Genomic DNA, 18,450 nt, shown 5'->3' on the forward strand with positions numbered 1-18,450 from the left:
AGTAAACATAACTTATAATTTAGTAATCCGGTTTACCAAGCTATCGTTCCTGCAGGTATCTGTCCTTCTTTGGGAATTTATAAACTCATTTATAGAGTAATAACACTATAATTTTTGACCTATGAAACATTCTTGTGTATAGGTCAAATGGTATATATGGAAAACTGGCGCATGATCATGTTCCTGGGTACACCCGTAATGCCGGATTTAACCTCCCTGATAACCACTGGCCTCTACATCAACGATCTGTCCATGCACGACTTCAGCAGAGATCTTATGCTGGCGGGAACCCAGCAGTCGGTGGAACTGAAGTTGGCTCTGGATCAGGAGCAGCAAAAGTCCAAGAAACTGGAGGAGTCCATGAGACTGGTTCGAACCCCTGCCTGTGACCTTACAGCAGATCCTTAATTGATGTTTGTCCCCATGTCTTCCAGTTGGATGAGGAGATGCGACGTACTGATGAGCTACTGTACCAGATGATACCCAAGCAGGTGGCAGATCGGTTGAGGCGAGGCGAGAATCCCATCGACACCTGTGAGGTGAGTCTGGCGAACAGAATACCAAGCTTAGGCGGATTTAATCTCTATACTCCACTTGCAGATGTTCGATAGTGTCTCCATTCTGTTCTCGGATATCGTGACTTTCACCGAAATATGCAGCCGCATCACACCGATGGAAGTGGTGTCCATGCTAAACGCAATGTACTCGATCTTCGACAAGCTGACGGAGCGAAACTCGGTGTACAAGGTGGAGACAATTGGCGACGCCTACATGGTGGTGGCGGGTGCTCCCGACAAGGACGCCAACCACGCCGAACGAGTCTGCGATATGGCCCTGGACATGGTGGACGCGATAACCGACCTCAAGGATCCCTCAACTGGACAGCACTTGAGGATACGTGAGTTTAAGCTTTATTTGTAATTTTATTCTAGTGGTAATCCACCTAATCTCTTCTAGGTGTGGGCGTGCACTCGGGAGCCGTGGTGGCCGGAATTGTTGGTTTAAAAATGCCACGCTATTGCCTATTTGGCGATACAGTTAACACCGCATCGCGCATGGAGTCCACCAGCATCGCCATGAAAGTGCACATCTCAGAATCGACGAAGATACTGATCGGTCCCTCCTACAAGATCCTCGAGCGCGGCGAGATCGATGTGAAGGGCAAGGGCACCATGGCCACTTACTGGCTGGAGGAGCGCGAGAACCGACTGCCTCTTCAATTGACTGCCGCCCTTCAGGTTCATCCAATCTCCCCAGCTCCAGTGACCCCAACTCCCAAGGCCATCATGCCGTCGGTCCCGAAGCCAGTCACTCCGAAAATTCCGGTGGCACCTGCGATCCCGGCCGCCGGCGTACCGTCAGTGGATGTGATTGCTCCGACTACCACCTTGTCGGGCATGGTGCTAACTGCTGCGGCAGCAGCTCACATGACTCTGCACCATCAGACGGTGGTTGCAGCAGGCCTTTCAGGAGGCACTTCATCTTCAGCTGCTCCAGCTGGGGGCTCTGGAGTGTTGGCTGCAGCAGGAGGTTCCGAAGCTGGAGGTCCAGGAGTTGCAGCAGCAGTATCAGGAAGCTCAGGAACACAAGCAGCCATGCCAGATGACCGCAACAGTCGAATCTACTCTCCCGTGACCTTTAAGGACGTGGCTCGCCGCAGCATCGCCAATTCCCCGGTAAGGGGCAGTGCTGGGTATGCCTATCCGGACCAGGAGAAACGTCGCGAGTCCCGCTCCAACTCCACGGGACATGTTTTTATGCGCTCGCCTTCTGATATTTTCGGCTCTCTCATCCTGGACACCGAGGAGTTTCTCGAGGACTTGCAGATCTCCAGGAGTTCGCTGGCAAACAATAATAACAACAATCCGCCCGAATGTGGCTTTAGTCCTACGCCGCCCTTTCGGATTGGCAGTGCACCTCCCAAGCCGAGGCCTAGTAATCCGGATAAGTTTACGCCGGAAGAACTGGCCGCCATGGATCAGTTAACCCCTCCGTCAACGGCTCCGGCCAGGGAGACGGCCACCTGCAGCAGTGCGTCCATGGATCGCGAAAAGGCGGCGAAGCTCAAGTAAGTTTTTCGGCGGCAAGACCAGCAGCCTAGCTCCACACTCATTAGGAAAATCACCTTCTCCAGCAGCAGTCTGGATGCCACCACGCCCAATGCGATGGCTGCCGTTGTCTGTCCCATGAGATCCAAGTCGCCACCGCTTCCGCAGCAGCCGGTGGTGCCCGTGGTGCAGCAGGCCAGTACCAGTAAGGGCAACCCCAACCGGCCGGGATCAAAGGATTCGGTGTCGTCCATTTCGCTGCACTCACCTCCTCCACATCGATCGCTCTCGGCTCCTGCCAGGTGAGTTTTCGAATAAAGATCTCTCATAGATCCTATCCCTATGCTCCTTTTTCCTAATCTAAATTTAATTAATTGCGAAACTGAGACATTTCTTTGATCACTCTAACAAAATCAATTCTATTCACATTATAGTATAGTATTCAGTCAGTTTTTGACCGCTTCTTTTACACTTTTCCCTGGTAGGCCCCATTCCATGTCAAAGGCAGCACGAAAGGCCTTCCTGGCTGCCAAACAGACCAAGGCCATGGAGAAGCTGGATAAGATGATCGAGGAGGTGCACGAGGTGGAGTCCCAGTCAGCGGCAAAAGCTGCCAACATGCGACTGGCCATCTTTGGCCATGACCGGGGAGGTGGTGGAGATCTGGCTGCCGGCGGCTGTCCGCTCTTCCTGCCACCACCACCGCCCCAGCAGCAGCAGAGGCTGATGCCCAGCTCCATGTCTGACTCCAGCATCTGTAGTCATGGGTGGGTAGTACTTTAATGGAAACTTTTGTCCTTTTCTTAAGAAATCCTGTTTTTATTTAAATAACAGGCACAGCCATGCGCCTAGTTGCCATCACTTGGAGCCTAAGCTGAACAACAGCCAGAGTTTCCAGCACTCGCCCCGCGGGGGAATCACCCATCAGTGCTGCAGTGGCTTCGGTCATGGAAACGGACGCCACTCGCACCGGATGCACTCAAACGCGTGTCGGATTCTGTAGAGAGGACAACACTCGGGCCAGCACTCAACACTTTAAGGCCCGAAAATCAACACATCCAAATCCATATCATGTATACCGATTCTCTGCTCAATGTTCTGCGTGCTTTGGTTTAGTGATGATAACTAGTCAGCAATTATTAGGAATTAGTTAGTTGTTGAATCTCATAGTGTAAAGAATAGATAAAGGATATACCTATATATATACAATGTATATGTATGTATATCTATATAAATGATTTTGTTTTAACGAATTATCCAACCAAAAACTATAGCTAGTCAAGCTGGGCTTTACAATTTTACCGATCGATGTCTAAAGATGCTAAGAACTGTATAAACTGTGTTTACGAGCTATTGTTTACAAACATACTTAAATTAATGTATACATTAATCAAAAGATTTCAAAATTTAATGACCTCTAAAAATGACAATACAGAAGCGGGAATAAAACTACAAAAACAAAGACAGGCACTATAAACATAAACCTTCATGAAACCACCTGAGGCAGAGTTTGCTCACAAAATAAACTAACTTATTATACCCACATATACATATGTATTATATAAAATTCTATATATTTGTAGTAGCTTAATGTTTAAGAAATAGATTTTATGTGAACACGCCTATATTAAATAAATGTTACCAAAGGAATACAGAACCAACTAAGTGTCCAACCATATTTCTTTAATTTCGATCAGTTGAATTGATTTTTTAAAGCTCTAATAATATAATAAAATATGCTGGAAAATCCGTGTATATCTCGTATTAAACAATAATAACATTTTAAAGAGGTAAGGCATCAGTGACGAATTTGCCTTTAATTGCAAAACTGAAATTAATTACATATTTTGTATCATTTTTGAATTCCTGTAAATTGGCACTACCAACCCCCAAAGCTTCCATTTCAATCCTAGTACATATATAGTTTCAAAGATCTTCACAATACCATCCACAATGTCACGCACAATAATCAATGATCATAGCTCGGATATGTCACCATTTCTATTCATTTTCCAATACAATATCGTAAAAATATGTTATTATATCATTGTGTATGCCCAATTTTCATTGCCACCAACAAAACAAGGGAATAAGTTTATTTTTTTAAGAATTATTTTATTTCTTTACTCTTTGGAAACTGAAATATATTCTGAGATTCCTGTCACGTTAACATTGAGATCGAGATTTAGGTTTTGTTTACGTAAATAAATGCATGTAAAGTGTTGACTTTAAAGGCCCATGAGCCGGTAGTTAACTAAATGCAAATCTGACAGTTCAAGCTCAATACATAACTAAAAGAATTAGCAACCTAAAGCAGCAAAACTGTGTAAAGAACAAAAAAGGGAGTAGGAGGTAGATTCAAATATTGTGCTACTTAATTTATTTTGAATTTGGAATCTGTCTCGTATTTCATTTCAGCTTGTGGCTTTCTTTCCACTCCTTAACACTGCATCTATGGCGTATATCACATCTGAACGAATAATTATGGCAAGCATGCATAAAACTAAAATAAATATTTTACGAAACAACACGATATATACGAATATATGTACACAGTAAGCGTAGTGACTAGACTTGGTTGTGCTCTCGCAGGAATGTTTCCTCGATTGCATTCGGTGGGAAGCGTTGGCGCTTAGACCCTTTCGGCCATGGGCGATTGAACGACCTCGTCGCTGGAGTAGATGAGCGTGCCATCAAGCGTCTCGATGGTCTGAATGGTGGTCTTGCAGTAGAAGCACACCTTAGAGTTCATCATGTGCTGCATAATGCAGTCGCTACAGGACTGGTGCCGGCAGGGAGTGAACACTGCGGTAATGGGCTTGGCGCAACAGATGGGACACAGTGAGTCCTCCGATGGCAGTGTTATGTCTGAGAGCAGTGTCTGTTTAACGCGCAGACTCTCGATTAGTCGGCGCACATTGTCAACTTCCACCGTAGACACATGGGATGGAACTGAAAAAGGAAATATAAATTATAAATTATTGTTTAATGCTACTATAGTTCCCAAATGGCTGACATATACTCACAATCATTAAGGGCAAACTTTAAGATTGGTGGATCTGCACGAATGCGCTTAGAATTGTTCGGTAAAGGTACCCTCACATCGTTTGTCAGCGGATCGATGTGTGGTCTGGCAGACGGATCGAAGTTGCCTCGAGGAATGTTCTTCTGCTCCAGCAGAGGGGTTCGTATTTCTCCTAGTGCAAATTCAAGAGTTGCGAACTGGAAGCTGGGATCAGTGAGGAATGCCCGTGATACCCTCGTCACAATCTGTGGGGTCATTTCGTTTTCCATTTCCTCCTGCATCAGAGCTAAAAGGATGCCCAAAGCGGCAGTGATAATGGGATAGTGGGTCACGGCATTCAAATCAGCGGAGCACATGTCCACCACGAACTGGAAGCAGCCCGGCGGCACCGTCACGCGCGAAAGAACCTGACTGATTAGCTGGCAGATGCGGTTTAGAAGGAGATCGCTGTTTGGACGAGAGTCGTCTGTTACAACTTCCGGTGCTACTGTAATAATCATTTCAAGGCAACGCATTAGCGACACAGTCAGCTCAAAGCACATGGAACAAATCCTCAGTTGCTTGGGCTCGAAAAGAGTGTTCTCCTGTCGCTGAGCGGTGTTCTGGATCTGCGAATATAAAATTGATCCGATGAATTAGCTTTTAGGTTGGTGAACAGTCATATGTACCTCCTGTAACAGTAAAATGAATTCGGAGAAAGCCCAGTTTAGCTGACTTAGCACAGAATTGAGGAAAGCAGTGGCGAAGGGCTCGTCTTCCACCAACTTGGCACCGATTAGTCGTTGAAAGTGCTTCGATGGATTGGCCGGGGCCACGTTGTGTAGCAGTCCAGTGTGGGTCTCGTTCTTGGAGCGACTCCTACAAAGTCCCTGGTGCAAAGGTATCGACCCACCTTGCCAGACAGATGGCAGGCGGGAATCCTTATATGCATATCCCTCGCCCATCCAAAAGCGCAACAGTAACCAGTTGCTTTGACCCCAGGCTCTATTCTCGTAGGGACGCAATAAAGCTCGAACCAGGGCGCTCTGTGACCTCTTTGAGGTCCTTTCCAACGCCCTTACTCCCGACTTGTGACAGGTGAGTGTGCCCAGAGCCTGCAGTAGCGAGTCCTTGCAAGAGGCAAGAACAATGCGCGGGTCCGCCGAGTGTTGCCCTAGGAACTCTGCTGCGGAATTGACACCGCACTCGGCATCTGAGGCCTCGAACTGGGTCCTCAAATCATGGTGGCTGAAGTCCATTACGGCGTCCAGCAGGATGGGCAATGTATTCACATACACCTCAGGTACGAAGGAGAACAACGAGCCGGTACCGGAAGCGGTCTTCAGAGAGGAAATTGTTTAGTAAATTAAGATAAAATTTCATGATTTGCAGCTCACCGTCAGCGTTCGCAGCATGCGCTCTAATAACCAAATGAGCAGAGATCTTCTGTGGCTGTTCAGTGCAACACCTCTAAGCCATATTTGTTTTCTGGACAGGGATATTGACCGAGTCTGCAAAAGCGGCGATCGCTTGTTTTAATATTAAATGCTCACTATAGCTTAGGAATTACATTAAGAATGACTGTTGTTTCTTTATTAAATCACTACCAGATTCACGCACTTCGCTGCCTACAAAATGTATATGCAATTTATTTTGAATATTTGTTATTTCTTATGCCGCTGTTACGATAAATGTTTCGAAAATTCTCTGAATTAATTCGTTTGCACTACTAAATTTTCTCCATATATAGTGGCTTTGATAATGTACAATTTTTATGTTCTGACTTACCGCAAACACGTTCTGACGCTGACTGAACTTGGTCCGCAGCTCACCCATTACGTGCTGGTGGTTCTCGTTCATGCAGACAGTTGCGTGCTGCTCCAGGGCCACTAACTTGCGTTCTATATCCTCGCGATAGTACTTCGTCTCCTTTAACACTTCATTCAGCGCAGCGATCTCATCCCTTACCGAGGCAATCTTCACAATGTACTTATGGCCCGCCGAATAGTAGAAAATTATGGCGAGGTCCAGGAGCTCGCAGAGACTAGCTTCCATATCCGCATTACCCGGCGCGGAGTTTACCACTGGCGGCCCATTGGCCCGCGGATTCAAGTAGTGGGTGTATGTGGTGGTATTATTGCCGCCCTGCGCGTGTCCGACCACAGCCACGTTGTTAATGTTTTCGCCCAGCAAGTAAAGTGTGGTATCTGAGTTTGAAAAGTCATCGTAAGATAATATTTACAAATGTTGGAAATCAGGTTATGTTTGGGTTTTATATTGTCAATTACGAATTGCTAAAATTGGTAAGAGACATACCCACATCATTACCCCGTAAGTTCTGCCGATCATCATCATATATCTCCTGAGTGCGATCCTCTCCGAGCCGAGCATCTATGTCGCCCCGATGTACCTTGCGCAAATGGGACAGGACACCTCCGACCCGATCGAAGTGCATGTAATCAAACGAACCATCGATGAAATAATCGCTGTTCACCTCAACGTTCTTTGCGGGCATCTCCTCCTTGAACATCGATCGGACCTGATCTACTATAATGCAAACAAAGGCGAGGGCCACTGGTGCATCCAAAGGATGCTGGATGCTTGACTGCATGAAGAAAAATGCATGAAAGGGCTGCAAAAACGTATTGTCTTGATTAATTTCCAATAAAATCAACAGGGTATTAGCGGCACCCACCCTTTGTTCCATACTGAGATCAAACACATAACGTCGCAATTTGGTCAGGAAAATGGACCGACTGGACGGACTTTCCGGTGTGCCATCCGTGTTGATCAACAGTGTTGACAGAAAGTCTTTCTGCGCCACATAAAGCGGCTCTGTTACCTTGCGCACCTTGTCCACTACTGTTAAATACTTGTCCTTAGGCCCATCGATGCCCTCCGTCCAGGCCATGCTGTCAGGCAGGAGCTCCTCCATGATGTAGAACTCCAGCGGATGGATGTAAAGGAAAAAAGCAATGCTGACAAGGCAAAATTAAATCGCGGTTCGCTGACTAGTTAACAGGACTTACCAATGCTTTTTGAAGAGCTTATGCTCCAGCAGATACTTTCGGGTTTGCTCGTGCAGGCAAAGGCAGTGCAGTACTCCCAGCGCCTGGCGGTGTTTCTCAAAGTCCAGCCCCTGTATCGTATGTGTAAAGGTTCCAAGCAGGCCATTAACCAACTTGCGCAAAACAAACTTGATCTCGTCGCCCTCCATATAGTTCCAGAAGAGCGACAGCAGTCCCTGAAGCACGCTGTGCCGATTCTCCTTCTCTGCCGCCAGTGACGTCATTTCCGATATCCTGTTCAGCAGCACATCCTCGATTATGTACGGGTCGAATATTTCGTACGTGAACTTCTCAATAAGCAAAGTAGCGAATATGCAGTAAACTGTCTTTTTTGTAGAAACCCGAGCCTCCGTGTCACTCGGAGGCGACGCTGCCGCTTGTGCATTGTACTTTGAGAAGATGCCAGCAAGGTTGCTCAAGTAGTTCATCAACAAATTGGCCCTTCTCAATTTAAGGATGGGACGAGCCATTAGCGGTTGGAAACCCGCAACAGGATACATGAACGGCCGGTTGCCAAAGTTCGCCTCAATGCCCTGCGTGTAGCCAAGGGAGATGGCGGCGAAGAAGGTGATGCCGGGACCCTTCTGCAATTTGTTAAACGCGACGCCCATCGATCGACCGTTGCGATAGTACTCGATAAGTTCCTTGTCCACATCGAGGGTCACGCCAATGACGTCGCCGATCTGCCATTTGTCGCCATACCTGAATGGGGTTCACAATTAAAGATTTTAGACTTAAAGTTTATAAAACCAGACTTAATACTTTAGCTTTTGATAAAAGGTAATAAAACTTAAATTAAATTAAAAACAAACGGGAAAAGTTTTCGGTCGGGTACTTACTTTTTCGTCGATATATGCCAGATCTGCTGTTTGCTTCCGTCGTAACTATAACTCCACTTCGTATCCCCCACGCCACTGTTTTCGTTGAACTGGCAGGAATTGGAGGCCCAGCCAATCTGCATGACTCCCTTGGTGTGGAGGTGGATCTGGAAATATTAACGAGTACTCAGTACGCACGTGCGACCCACACTCCCCACGGCGAGTCATTGACCGATGGTCAGCCACCACTAATCACCCTCCCAAATTCATAGCCACTCCCACTCCCGCTAATAGTGATTACCTCATACATCCATCGGCCGCCGTACACACAACAGTTCGCCCGAACCGTATTGAAGCTGCCCTGGGAGCGCAGGGCCAGGCGGTCTGAGGACACCCGCACGGTGGTCGTATAGTCTACATCGAATATGGTCAGATCTGGGCCGATGCGGCTCTCAGTCTCCATGTAGAGGCGCCGGATCTCTTCGTTGCTGTCCGTCTGGATCTGCTGGAACTTGTCATCTAACCAGCTTCGTACAATGGTCATCTGTCTGCAGGAGAGGATTAGCATTATTCAGGCGGCATGGGGGCAAGAAGGTACCAACTTGGTCACAGACAACTCCGACAGCTTTGACTTCGGCTCTGGCACCGTGGAGCAGTTGGCCTCCAAGTCATCGTCTAAGTCGGAGTACAGGTTGTCCTGGTCGATCTGCTCAAATATGTCCTCGTTGAATACTTTCACGAATAATTTTGATATCGACATCTTGGCACTGTCATTTCATTTGTCTGCTTTGTGTATTTTCCCCAAAAAGTCTAGCTACAAATCCGAACACAAGTTAGCCCGACGTCTCAGCTGTTTGAACCTGGCGGTGTTTTGCAGAACTGCCAGCACTTGAACGCTTTGCAGCACTGCGAGCAGAACGATAACGATTTTCAAAGTGATTCTCGCAATGTAAGGACGTGTGTTTTTGTGTTCCACCGCCGAGAATTCGGCTAACTTAATAACAAGTTAAATAACCCCAGATGAGTCATTAAAATCGCAACTCCGCGTAGCTTTAACGAGTGTCAGTCTCGTACATTACTGTTTGTTTTTAGTCGAATTGTAATTTGCTGTCGTCAGCGGTGAAGTGGTAGTGATGCGCAGATAGCTAGATTTGGCGGAAAAACGCAATGGGCAATTAAGTGGCCAGAGAAACGCAATTTAAACAATTCCCATTATGCCAGCTATTAAATAAATAAATTAAGAATCACACAGGTGGCCTTGTGCCAATAATTTCCAGCGAAAATCAAAAGAAGAAATATAGCTAAAGTGATCAGCAACGCGCCGCAGTGCCGTTCTTCTCTAGTTGTTTTTGTTGCGTCGGGTAACAAAAATAGAAATTGGCGAAAAAAGAAGGGAAATAAAAATCAATGCCATTCGAATACAAGACCCATTACAACATACGTATCGCGGCAATAATTAATACATATGTACATATATAGCCAATTGATTTATCTGCCTGTTCTTGACCAGTATTCTTGTTATTTTGCGGAGCAATCCACGCTGTGTTTTTTTGTAATTTGAATTCAATTTAATTGAAGTGGATATATGTATGTATACGTATTATTTAATTATTATTGGCATAGCCTCGGACGCTGTTCGTGCTGGTCTCCGGTCATTGTTTAGACGACCACGCTATTTAATATTTTTGTTATCAGTTCTCGCCCTCCCACATACCCTATTATTACAAGTAATGTAAGACGTACGTAACTCCAGCATATGTTTACATAATGACTACTTTCGCGGGCTTCTCATTTTCGCCACCCGGTACATCTCTAACCGAATACAGTACACGCTCGCTAAAGTAAACAATTAGTATGGGGGAGACGAAAACTTCAGTAGTGGATTAATATTTAAATTCGACTAGAATGAATAGTTAAACAAAATAGATTTGCCTAAGGCTGGTTTATTCATACTTTTATAATAATACATTTCAAATAAATGGAATAGCTCGAAATCGTTGACATATTTTCATGGAATATATATGTTCTTTAAAATTTAACTACTATAATAAATGACTATAAAACAGACAATATTGCTATTACTATGCATACGTATTCCATATCGGTCACTGTAAATCCCCTTATTTTTGCGACTTCAAAAGATATTGATATATTTATTGAGGTAATATATCATACACTCTTGCTGTCTGTGACGTAAAATTTGAATACAGAATGCAAACTGCAAGCCGAATGATACACACTTGCATTATAACAGTAACACTCGACAACTAGTTGAAATTAAAGTAAAATGGTACATTTGTTAACATTTTTAAATTTAAAATTTTGACTTTAGTCCTTTTTAATTAAAATATATCTTTTTTTGGCAAGTTCTATAATTTAGATATAATTAAAAATAAAACCATTTTCAGATCATTTTTATAACTACCATAGGATATGGTGATCAGGCCTGTTCGGATGTTTACATTATATAAAGAAGACTATAGGTAAAGCTTTATTCAAATATGTATAACTAAAACTGAGACTAGTTTCTGTAGAAACTGTCGGGTATGGCTAGATCAACTCGGTTTTTGATGCTGTTCAGGAATATTTTTCCTTATTTGGTCACATAAGTATTCTTAACTACGTTGCAAACTTCTGAAAAAAATCGTTATACCCTCATCAAGTGTATAATAAAAAAATCCAGAATTCTGACAAGAACAAAAAGCCACTACCGTTTATGTTTGTTTTGAGCAAATGGGAAATACAGCACAAGTCATCGCAAATAAATTACCACAGACGCTTATAAACAAGGCGGATTAATAATAAATAAGATATATGATAAGGGACATGATTCAACTCTCCTTTGTGCCCACTTCCCTACCAGAAATTAAAAAAAATCACACATTTTTGTTAAAGCATAGCTCACAAGAAATTTATAAATATTTACACTTGTCATAAGCTAAATACATTTTTAGAATTGGGAGACTAAGTCTTAATTGAACCAACAATTATAATCTTGTCTTTAAGTTTTGAAATATTTTAAGAACATTTTCTTCAATTGATAAATATTGACGAATTAAATACCACAAATGGATTTAGAAATCTCAATATGACCAATTAGTACCAAGTTCATGAGTTTATGAGCTCTGTTACTATTATTTTTACTCGCAATTAATATATATTAAAAACTTTTTATACCGATAGCATAATCTATACAACAAAGCTACCTGTTAATAATGTGATGATACATTCAGCTCAAAAATTTCGGATATAAAATTAGGGGACGATTAATAATTATATTTATTTCAACAAAAGAAATTGTGACCGCGGAAAACTGTTATATTTTAGGTAAAGAAAAAACACTTTCAGCCCCATTCCTTTTGAACCAAACTGGTGCAAGTAGGCACAACTTTGTTTTAAATCAATTCCTTTCGATTAGTATTTCGATTTTCACGATCGAAAATAAGCACACTCTTGGTGCTTAATCTCACCACGTTGTCGGCCGTCTAGAGTGATATTAGTTTAAAAATAAACCAAAAACAAAAAAGTCACAAACTTAGCTTGCTTACTTTTTTGCAACATGAAAGAAATCCCCTGCCATGTACACATTATACAATATGATATGTAGTAGCCAACTACCCTATAACTTTTGACGGTTCTGTGGTCACGTAAATATATATTATATTTATACACACTATCTCTAAGGGTTCTTTAACGGAAAAACTGTCACTTTAAATAGAAATAGTGTCGCTTTCATTATTTAATTTAACACTTTCGCTAGCAAAAGACAATAGCAATAGGAACTTCATAATTTTATTTACTTTTAATTTACTTTTTATTACAAATTTAAATAAACATTTTCTCAATAATTATACCTTTATTTGTGGCTTTCTGAATTTGAATGCTTTGTTTGTTGATATATCAATTATGAAATGTTTTTGACAAACACATCATATACATATATGATAAATACAAATAAATAATGTGCTTATCCCCCTGTTTGAACCCTTTAAGTTCGTATATCATCTTAAAGAACTTAATTTGGGAGGAGGTTAACTTCAAAGATAACGAACTGCGATCTAAGCAAGTTAAACACAAATATTTGGGAGGCGACACTGTACCTCCCAACTATCCAGATAAACTGTATAATATGGCAAATAGAGCATGTAGCATTCTTCATGAAATCCCATTGATTCCTTAATATTTTGGCTGATCATTATCTAATCGATAAGCTGGGGTGATTTTGCCTCTTACGTATTGATCCGTCGGGCGTGCGACGTGATCTTGGTGGATCGAGGAATATACAAGGTTTCGGCAACTGGGCCGTACCGAGAGCAGTGACTTTGATTGACCATATCAGACGACACTTGACGCAGTGCCGACCGCTTATCTGGGCTCCAACCTTCCCCCTCTGCACACCACCCGACTTGGAGCCCAATTTTTTGACTTGGCCAAACACAGACACACGGGTGCTGTTCTGTTTGCCTCGAACAAATAATGCCGCGGAGAACACTTGTTGCGTTGGCCGTTTAGCCATAAACATTGTGCCTTGTTCAGTTTACTTTACCCCGTGCGAGTGAGCGAAACTCTGAGCTGGTTCTCTTCATTTCTTTGCAGTCATTCGCGAGTAACGGACACGTAACTACACTAAAGATTAAAGTACAGCGGATATTCCGAGAACAGTTGCATGAGGCAGGCCTAGAGGAACCACCGTTCCCACTCACAGACAGCACCAAGATGTCACAAAATCAATCCTACTTCTGGCAGACAACCAGACACAACGTATACCTGAAGCGCTCAGCCAAATGGCACATGGCTTTGGCCCTGATGGTGGTGCTCACATTCGGCACGATCTGTGCGGCGGAAGCGCAGCCGGATGGCGACGATAATGCAGTCATTCAATCTGGAATACAGAACGTAGGTCCATCCATTCTATTGCCCCGAAAAATGATCAACTTTAGTATTTTCCCCAGGACTTGGACATGCCAGTGGATATAAACAAGCCCACGGACCTGAGCAATTTAGCGGATAAACAAAAGGAATCTACTGAACGGTCGAAATCGAAGGGAACCTTTATCGATGCGTTCACCGCATCGATCTCTGTTATCCTATTAACAGAGCTAGGCGATAAGACTTTCTTTATAGCTGCCATAATGGCCATGCGCCATCCGCGTTTGATTGTCTTTGGCGGTGCCATCGCCGCCTTGGCCCTTATGACGGTACTCTCATGCGTATTTGGCATGGCAGCTAACTTTATTCCTAAGGTAAGGTTGATTTCTAGCTCTGTTTAACCTTAATATGCGTAAGATCTGTTTGATTTGAGGACTAAACAAATCAAATCCAAATAAACTCATTTCTTTGCATATCTTTTTATCCACAGATTTATACGTATTATATCTCAACTGCATTATTTTTAATATTCGGCTTAAAAATGCTGTACGATGGCTACAAAATGAAACCAACCGATGCTCAGGAGGAGCTGGAAGAGGTTCAAACAGATTTGCGCAAGCGCGAGGACGAAGTGAGTGGTTCTTTTTGCTTATACCTTGTACATATTGGAGGTGCTACATATATGTTACCTAGTTCCTATATATTTTAACTTTCAAGTAGTTTCGCTTGTTCCTGTTTTATTTTATACTCTTTGGTTTTGCTTTTGTTAATAGCTACAGCGCTTGACTTTTTATTTTACACTTATTATCTATCAAATTGACTGGAAGTTTGTACAGACAAAATAAAAACTTCAATGCCCAAAGCGATCACACTCATACTGCTTTTGGTTATCCATACCAGTCTTACTTGAGCTATAACGCCATAAGTTCGCTTTATACGACAAGGAATCAATTACTAACCTGTACCAAAGACCTTATAATAACAATGCATAAATTTAAGTTGCGAAAAAAATCTAAGTAGAATACTTGAGAATATTTTATCCTCTCTCCAGATGCACCTTAAATCCGAGTGAAAAAAAAGTATTGTGTTAATTTCGCGTCATTATAAGGTCTTTGCCTATACACTACGCAAACTGCTCATAATTGTTATTATATATCTTAATGGCATGCTAATTAAGAACTTTTTATTAACCACAACAAAGAAAACTACAAACACCTTTTAAAGTTCCCCTGATAGTTGATCTCGAATAATCAAAACAAAAGGCGCAAACAAATCGGCAATGAAACCCCGCATTATCCACAGTTTTATCTTGCGAAGAGCTCCCTTTTTGATTTGTTTTTAATAATCAAACATACAAAAATTCACATACATACATGATCACCCATTCAAGCCTATGTGACTAATTGCACGATTTGCGGCGCATATCAGCAAACAACAAGCGAGCTTTGAAGGTTTTTCGATCAATGAAAATTCGTACTAAACCAGAAAGTCGTTTGATATGGAAACGCTTTTTTGCCAAACCGAAAACTCCACCCGAATATTAATCAAAATCAAAATTTGCAGATCGATTATCTCTAGCTAATGTCAACTTTTAATTGTTTTTTCTTTATGCAAAACGAAATTTTTAAATTGATTTAACGTTGTCCCCCAACTCGTAATCGACGATCAATTTGATACACAAAAATCGAAATACTTAACGCATTTGACAATGGCTGTTGGGATATATCAGTTGCTGCGGAAGGCCAGCAGAAAATACGAGGATGCGGAGGCCAAGCGGAAGAATAGCAACTCGGACAAGGAGGATGCCAGCGAGCAGGCTCTCATCCATGGCCGCAACAACTCCATTTCCATCGCAGCCGCAGCAGCCACTTCCACTGGCGACTCCGACATGCAGCATCGCCAGCGGAAGCAGCGCAGCCACAACAACAATAACACCCTTTCTAATAGTAAGCAAAATAGCTGTGATAAAGCTGGCACCGATGATGAGCCGGATCGGGATCAACACGAGTCCGAGGTGTTCTTAAAAGAGGGCGGACGCATTGTCGAGCAGCTCAAGATGAAGACCTACCACAGTAGCCCGGCCCACTCGGCGGCATCATCGAACCAGACCGAACAAACCAACTCCATGGCCGCTTCAACCACCACCGTCGATGCCGACCAGCTGGCTGGGCATCCCACCGATCCATCCGCGGGTGGCGGAAGTCAGGAGCCCCAAGCCCCGCTGGCCGGACACGACAGTATGCATAGCCTCAACGGAAGCCTGAACGGGGACTCGACCGGACCGTCTAATGGCGCCCTCAAAGCACGGGTCAGGCCAGATTCAAAATTCCAGGCAGCTCCGTTTCCGTTTCGCATTCGACTAAATGTTTCAAAACTGGAATTGATTAAACTTTTGATTGGAAACCCGTTTAAAGCTTAGCAATGCCACCGACCCCAGATCTTGTCCCGTTCCTACGGGTAATGGAAAATAATCTAAGGGATCTTTTAATTAATTGTAGTATAACAATTCATCTTTTCGGGCTGTCACGGCAGCCCAAAGTCCAAATTGATTTCTGTGGTGGCCTATTCATATTCTTTAATCAGACCAAAGAAAATTACTTAGCCTCATTGTAGTTTTAAAAATATAGTGATAGCGGCGAAACAAAGAATATTGCATATCTCAAAGCATTGAAATAAATAAAATATTTCACATCATGTGCATTCACATTGTAAGCATAGAAGTCCGTGGCTTTTTTAAAATTTGTACAAATACAGCTTAGGGTTTTAGCGAAATCGTTTGGTATGTGATTATGATTCGAGCAAATGCCAATTTAAGTGATAAACCCTATCAATCAATTCCAGTTTTGTAAGTATTTATATAACATACGTAAATGTGATCGAGGCTGCAATAATATTCAATAACCGACAAATGCTAAATGTTTCTTTATCATGTTCGTTTCACGTGCTTTTTGCCTACAAAAAACCCAGACACAACACTCATGGAACACACATTCACAAGAGAAGTCATAGACATCGATTTATTTCTTAACAATTAACTTGAAGTCATTTGGGCATTTGGTTTTTGTGGCCTCTGTACTAGGTTGCTTCCCTTTTATATCCATTCCACACTCCCATTTGATTGGCGCACATTTGTCACCCATCTTTTCTCTCTCTGCATGTTGTTATGAAGTGATCGTTTTTTTTATTTTTGCTTTATTTAAGTTTATTCTTTTGGTACATCAATGTAAAAGAAAGTGGTAAAATTTCCTGTTCACAAAGTCGTTCAATGTCTTTTTTATAATCTGTTCTTCCCCTTTTTTGCGCACATTTTCATCGACATCGTCCATTTTCGCCAGGTTCTTCTAAGCTAATCCTTAAGTACGATGTCTTCTTTTGCAGCTGGACCGTGATGTGAACGCTGCCCTGGTTAACGACGCCGAGAGCGGCCGTCGTCGTCCACAAAAACGCGGCGCCACCTACTTCACCATGCGCATCTTGGCCCAGGCCTTCACAATGACCTTCCTGGCCGAGTGGGGCGACCGCTCCCAACTGACCACTATTATTCTCGCAGCCAGCAAGGTAAGAACAGGCAGTTAGCTGAAAGTCCAAATTTAAAACTATTTATTTTTGCAGGACGTCTATGGCGTTATAGCTGGCGGTATTATTGGCCACTGCATCTGCACTGGCCTGGCTGTGATTGGAGGTCGTCTAGTGGCTTCCAAAATCTCTGTGCGCACTGTCACCATTGTGGGTGGCATTGTGTTCATCGGCTTTGCCATCTACGCTGTCGCCATGCCCCCGGATGACATCTAGACAGCAAGCCATGGAACTCTAGAGGAGATTGCCCAGTTGACGACCCCACAATATTCGAAGATTTAGTTGTAGTCCAATGTTTTCGTTTGAGGAGCACCCAGGCATAATGGGTGGGATTGTATTGATGAATTTAAAAGAGAAGATGGTGGATCCATATGTATTTATGATATCTTGCTTGCCAAACAACTATAGGAAACCACACAAATTAAGGGAAGAAAACAAAAGTGCCTTCTGTGCTTTTCACCTCGGCCATGACATACAAATTTAGCTTATCCAATTCCTATCCAATCGTTTAGTTTTGTCTTGATCTATTCGCCCAGCTTTCGGTTTTGTTCTAAGTATTAAAGATGACTGTACATATGTACATACATAAGTGTGCTAGTAAGACCAGGTTGCCTCGAAGCTCCTCAAAATTGAAATAACATCCTTTTTTGCATATTTCTTTACGTAGAAGCAGTGTTTACTTAATGGAAGCATCCCAAAATAAAACTTTGTAAATTTTTTATTATTTACGTGTTTTGTATGAAGAATTTAGTAAATTGAGCAAAACATTATCTGGTCAAGTGTTTTTTATGGAGTTTAAGAAAATGTTTAGTTAAGCTGATGTTCGACTTGATGTTGAGCGATATACTTATTCAAATGGTACTTTTCCTGTCTCGTACATAAACCAGTATGTACGTTCCAAGCCATTTCAGAGAAGTGCCCGAATGGGAATGGCATTTTCAAATATCTCTGTCCCAGGTTGTTAGTAGAAAACTAAAACTATTTGCATTGATCGCCCAATAAATGTGGTTATTATTTGTTAATCAAAACAATCGAATAGACAAAAAAAAAATTTAACAGACGGAGAC

General features: G+C 42.8%; 3 protein-coding genes across 24 annotated transcripts in view; 2 read left to right on the plus strand and 1 right to left on the minus strand.

The window, feature by feature from the left end:
- Positions 1–3,709, plus strand: part of Gyc88E (Guanylyl cyclase at 88E) — a 39,523-nt gene extending 35,814 nt beyond the window's left edge. For 2 of the 7 annotated variants that reach the window (XM_020957560.2, XM_086830035.1), the window contains exons 7-13: positions 143–369; positions 435–539; positions 601–898; positions 958–2,068; positions 2,117–2,350; positions 2,534–2,815; positions 2,883–3,709. In XM_020957560.2, coding sequence (XP_020813219.2) covers positions 143–369; positions 435–539; positions 601–898; positions 958–2,068; positions 2,117–2,350; positions 2,534–2,815; positions 2,883–3,051 — 2,426 coding nt within the window. In that variant the 3' untranslated portion in view covers positions 3,052–3,709. Of the gene's footprint in view, positions 1–15; positions 370–434; positions 540–600; positions 899–957; positions 2,069–2,116; positions 2,351–2,533; positions 2,816–2,882 lie in introns of those variants that run through there. The other 5 variants (XM_086830036.1, XM_086830037.1, XM_086830038.1 and 2 more) reach the window with 3 other exon arrangements.
- A 433-nt stretch (positions 3,710–4,142) lies between these two features.
- Positions 4,143–10,091, minus strand: Kpc1 (Kip1 ubiquitination-promoting complex subunit 1). Of its 2 annotated transcripts, none has more exons than XM_020957695.2 (11): positions 9,541–10,091; positions 9,240–9,486; positions 8,960–9,105; positions 8,082–8,822; positions 7,748–8,030; positions 7,381–7,684; positions 6,841–7,259; positions 6,450–6,563; positions 5,742–6,392; positions 5,075–5,681; positions 4,143–5,000 (listed from the first exon to the last, which is right to left on the minus strand). In XM_020957695.2, the coding sequence occupies exons 1-11, from the start codon at positions 9,696–9,698 to the stop codon at positions 4,681–4,683; spliced, it is 3,990 nt and encodes a 1,329-aa protein (XP_020813354.2). In that variant the 5' UTR covers positions 9,699–10,091; the 3' UTR covers positions 4,143–4,680. The 2 variants fall into 2 exon arrangements, with proteins under 2 accessions (XP_020813354.2, XP_020813353.2); XM_020957694.2 differs by having other exon boundaries at positions 7,369–7,684; positions 9,541–10,044.
- LOC110188119 (putative divalent cation/proton antiporter TMEM165) lies at positions 9,829–18,153 on the plus strand. Of its 15 annotated transcripts, none has more exons than XM_020957696.2 (7): positions 9,829–9,887; positions 13,535–13,834; positions 13,891–14,181; positions 14,298–14,438; positions 15,537–16,115; positions 17,186–17,365; positions 17,420–18,153. In XM_020957696.2, exons 2-7 carry the CDS (start codon positions 13,655–13,657, stop codon positions 17,597–17,599), a joined length of 1,551 nt encoding a protein of 516 aa, XP_020813355.2. In that variant the 5' UTR covers positions 9,829–9,887; positions 13,535–13,654; the 3' UTR covers positions 17,600–18,153. The 15 variants fall into 15 exon arrangements, with proteins under 15 accessions (XP_020813355.2, XP_020813358.1, XP_086686175.1 ...); XM_086830049.1 differs by having other exon boundaries at positions 9,839–9,999; XM_086830050.1 differs by having other exon boundaries at positions 9,864–9,943.
- The last annotated feature ends 297 nt before the right edge of the window (positions 18,154–18,450 follow it).

This window comes from Drosophila serrata, unplaced genomic scaffold (assembly GCF_035046125.1).
Source record: "Drosophila serrata isolate PLE 108 unplaced genomic scaffold, ASM3504612v1 contig_228, whole genome shotgun sequence".
NCBI lineage: Eukaryota > Metazoa > Arthropoda > Insecta > Diptera > Drosophilidae > Drosophila > Drosophila serrata.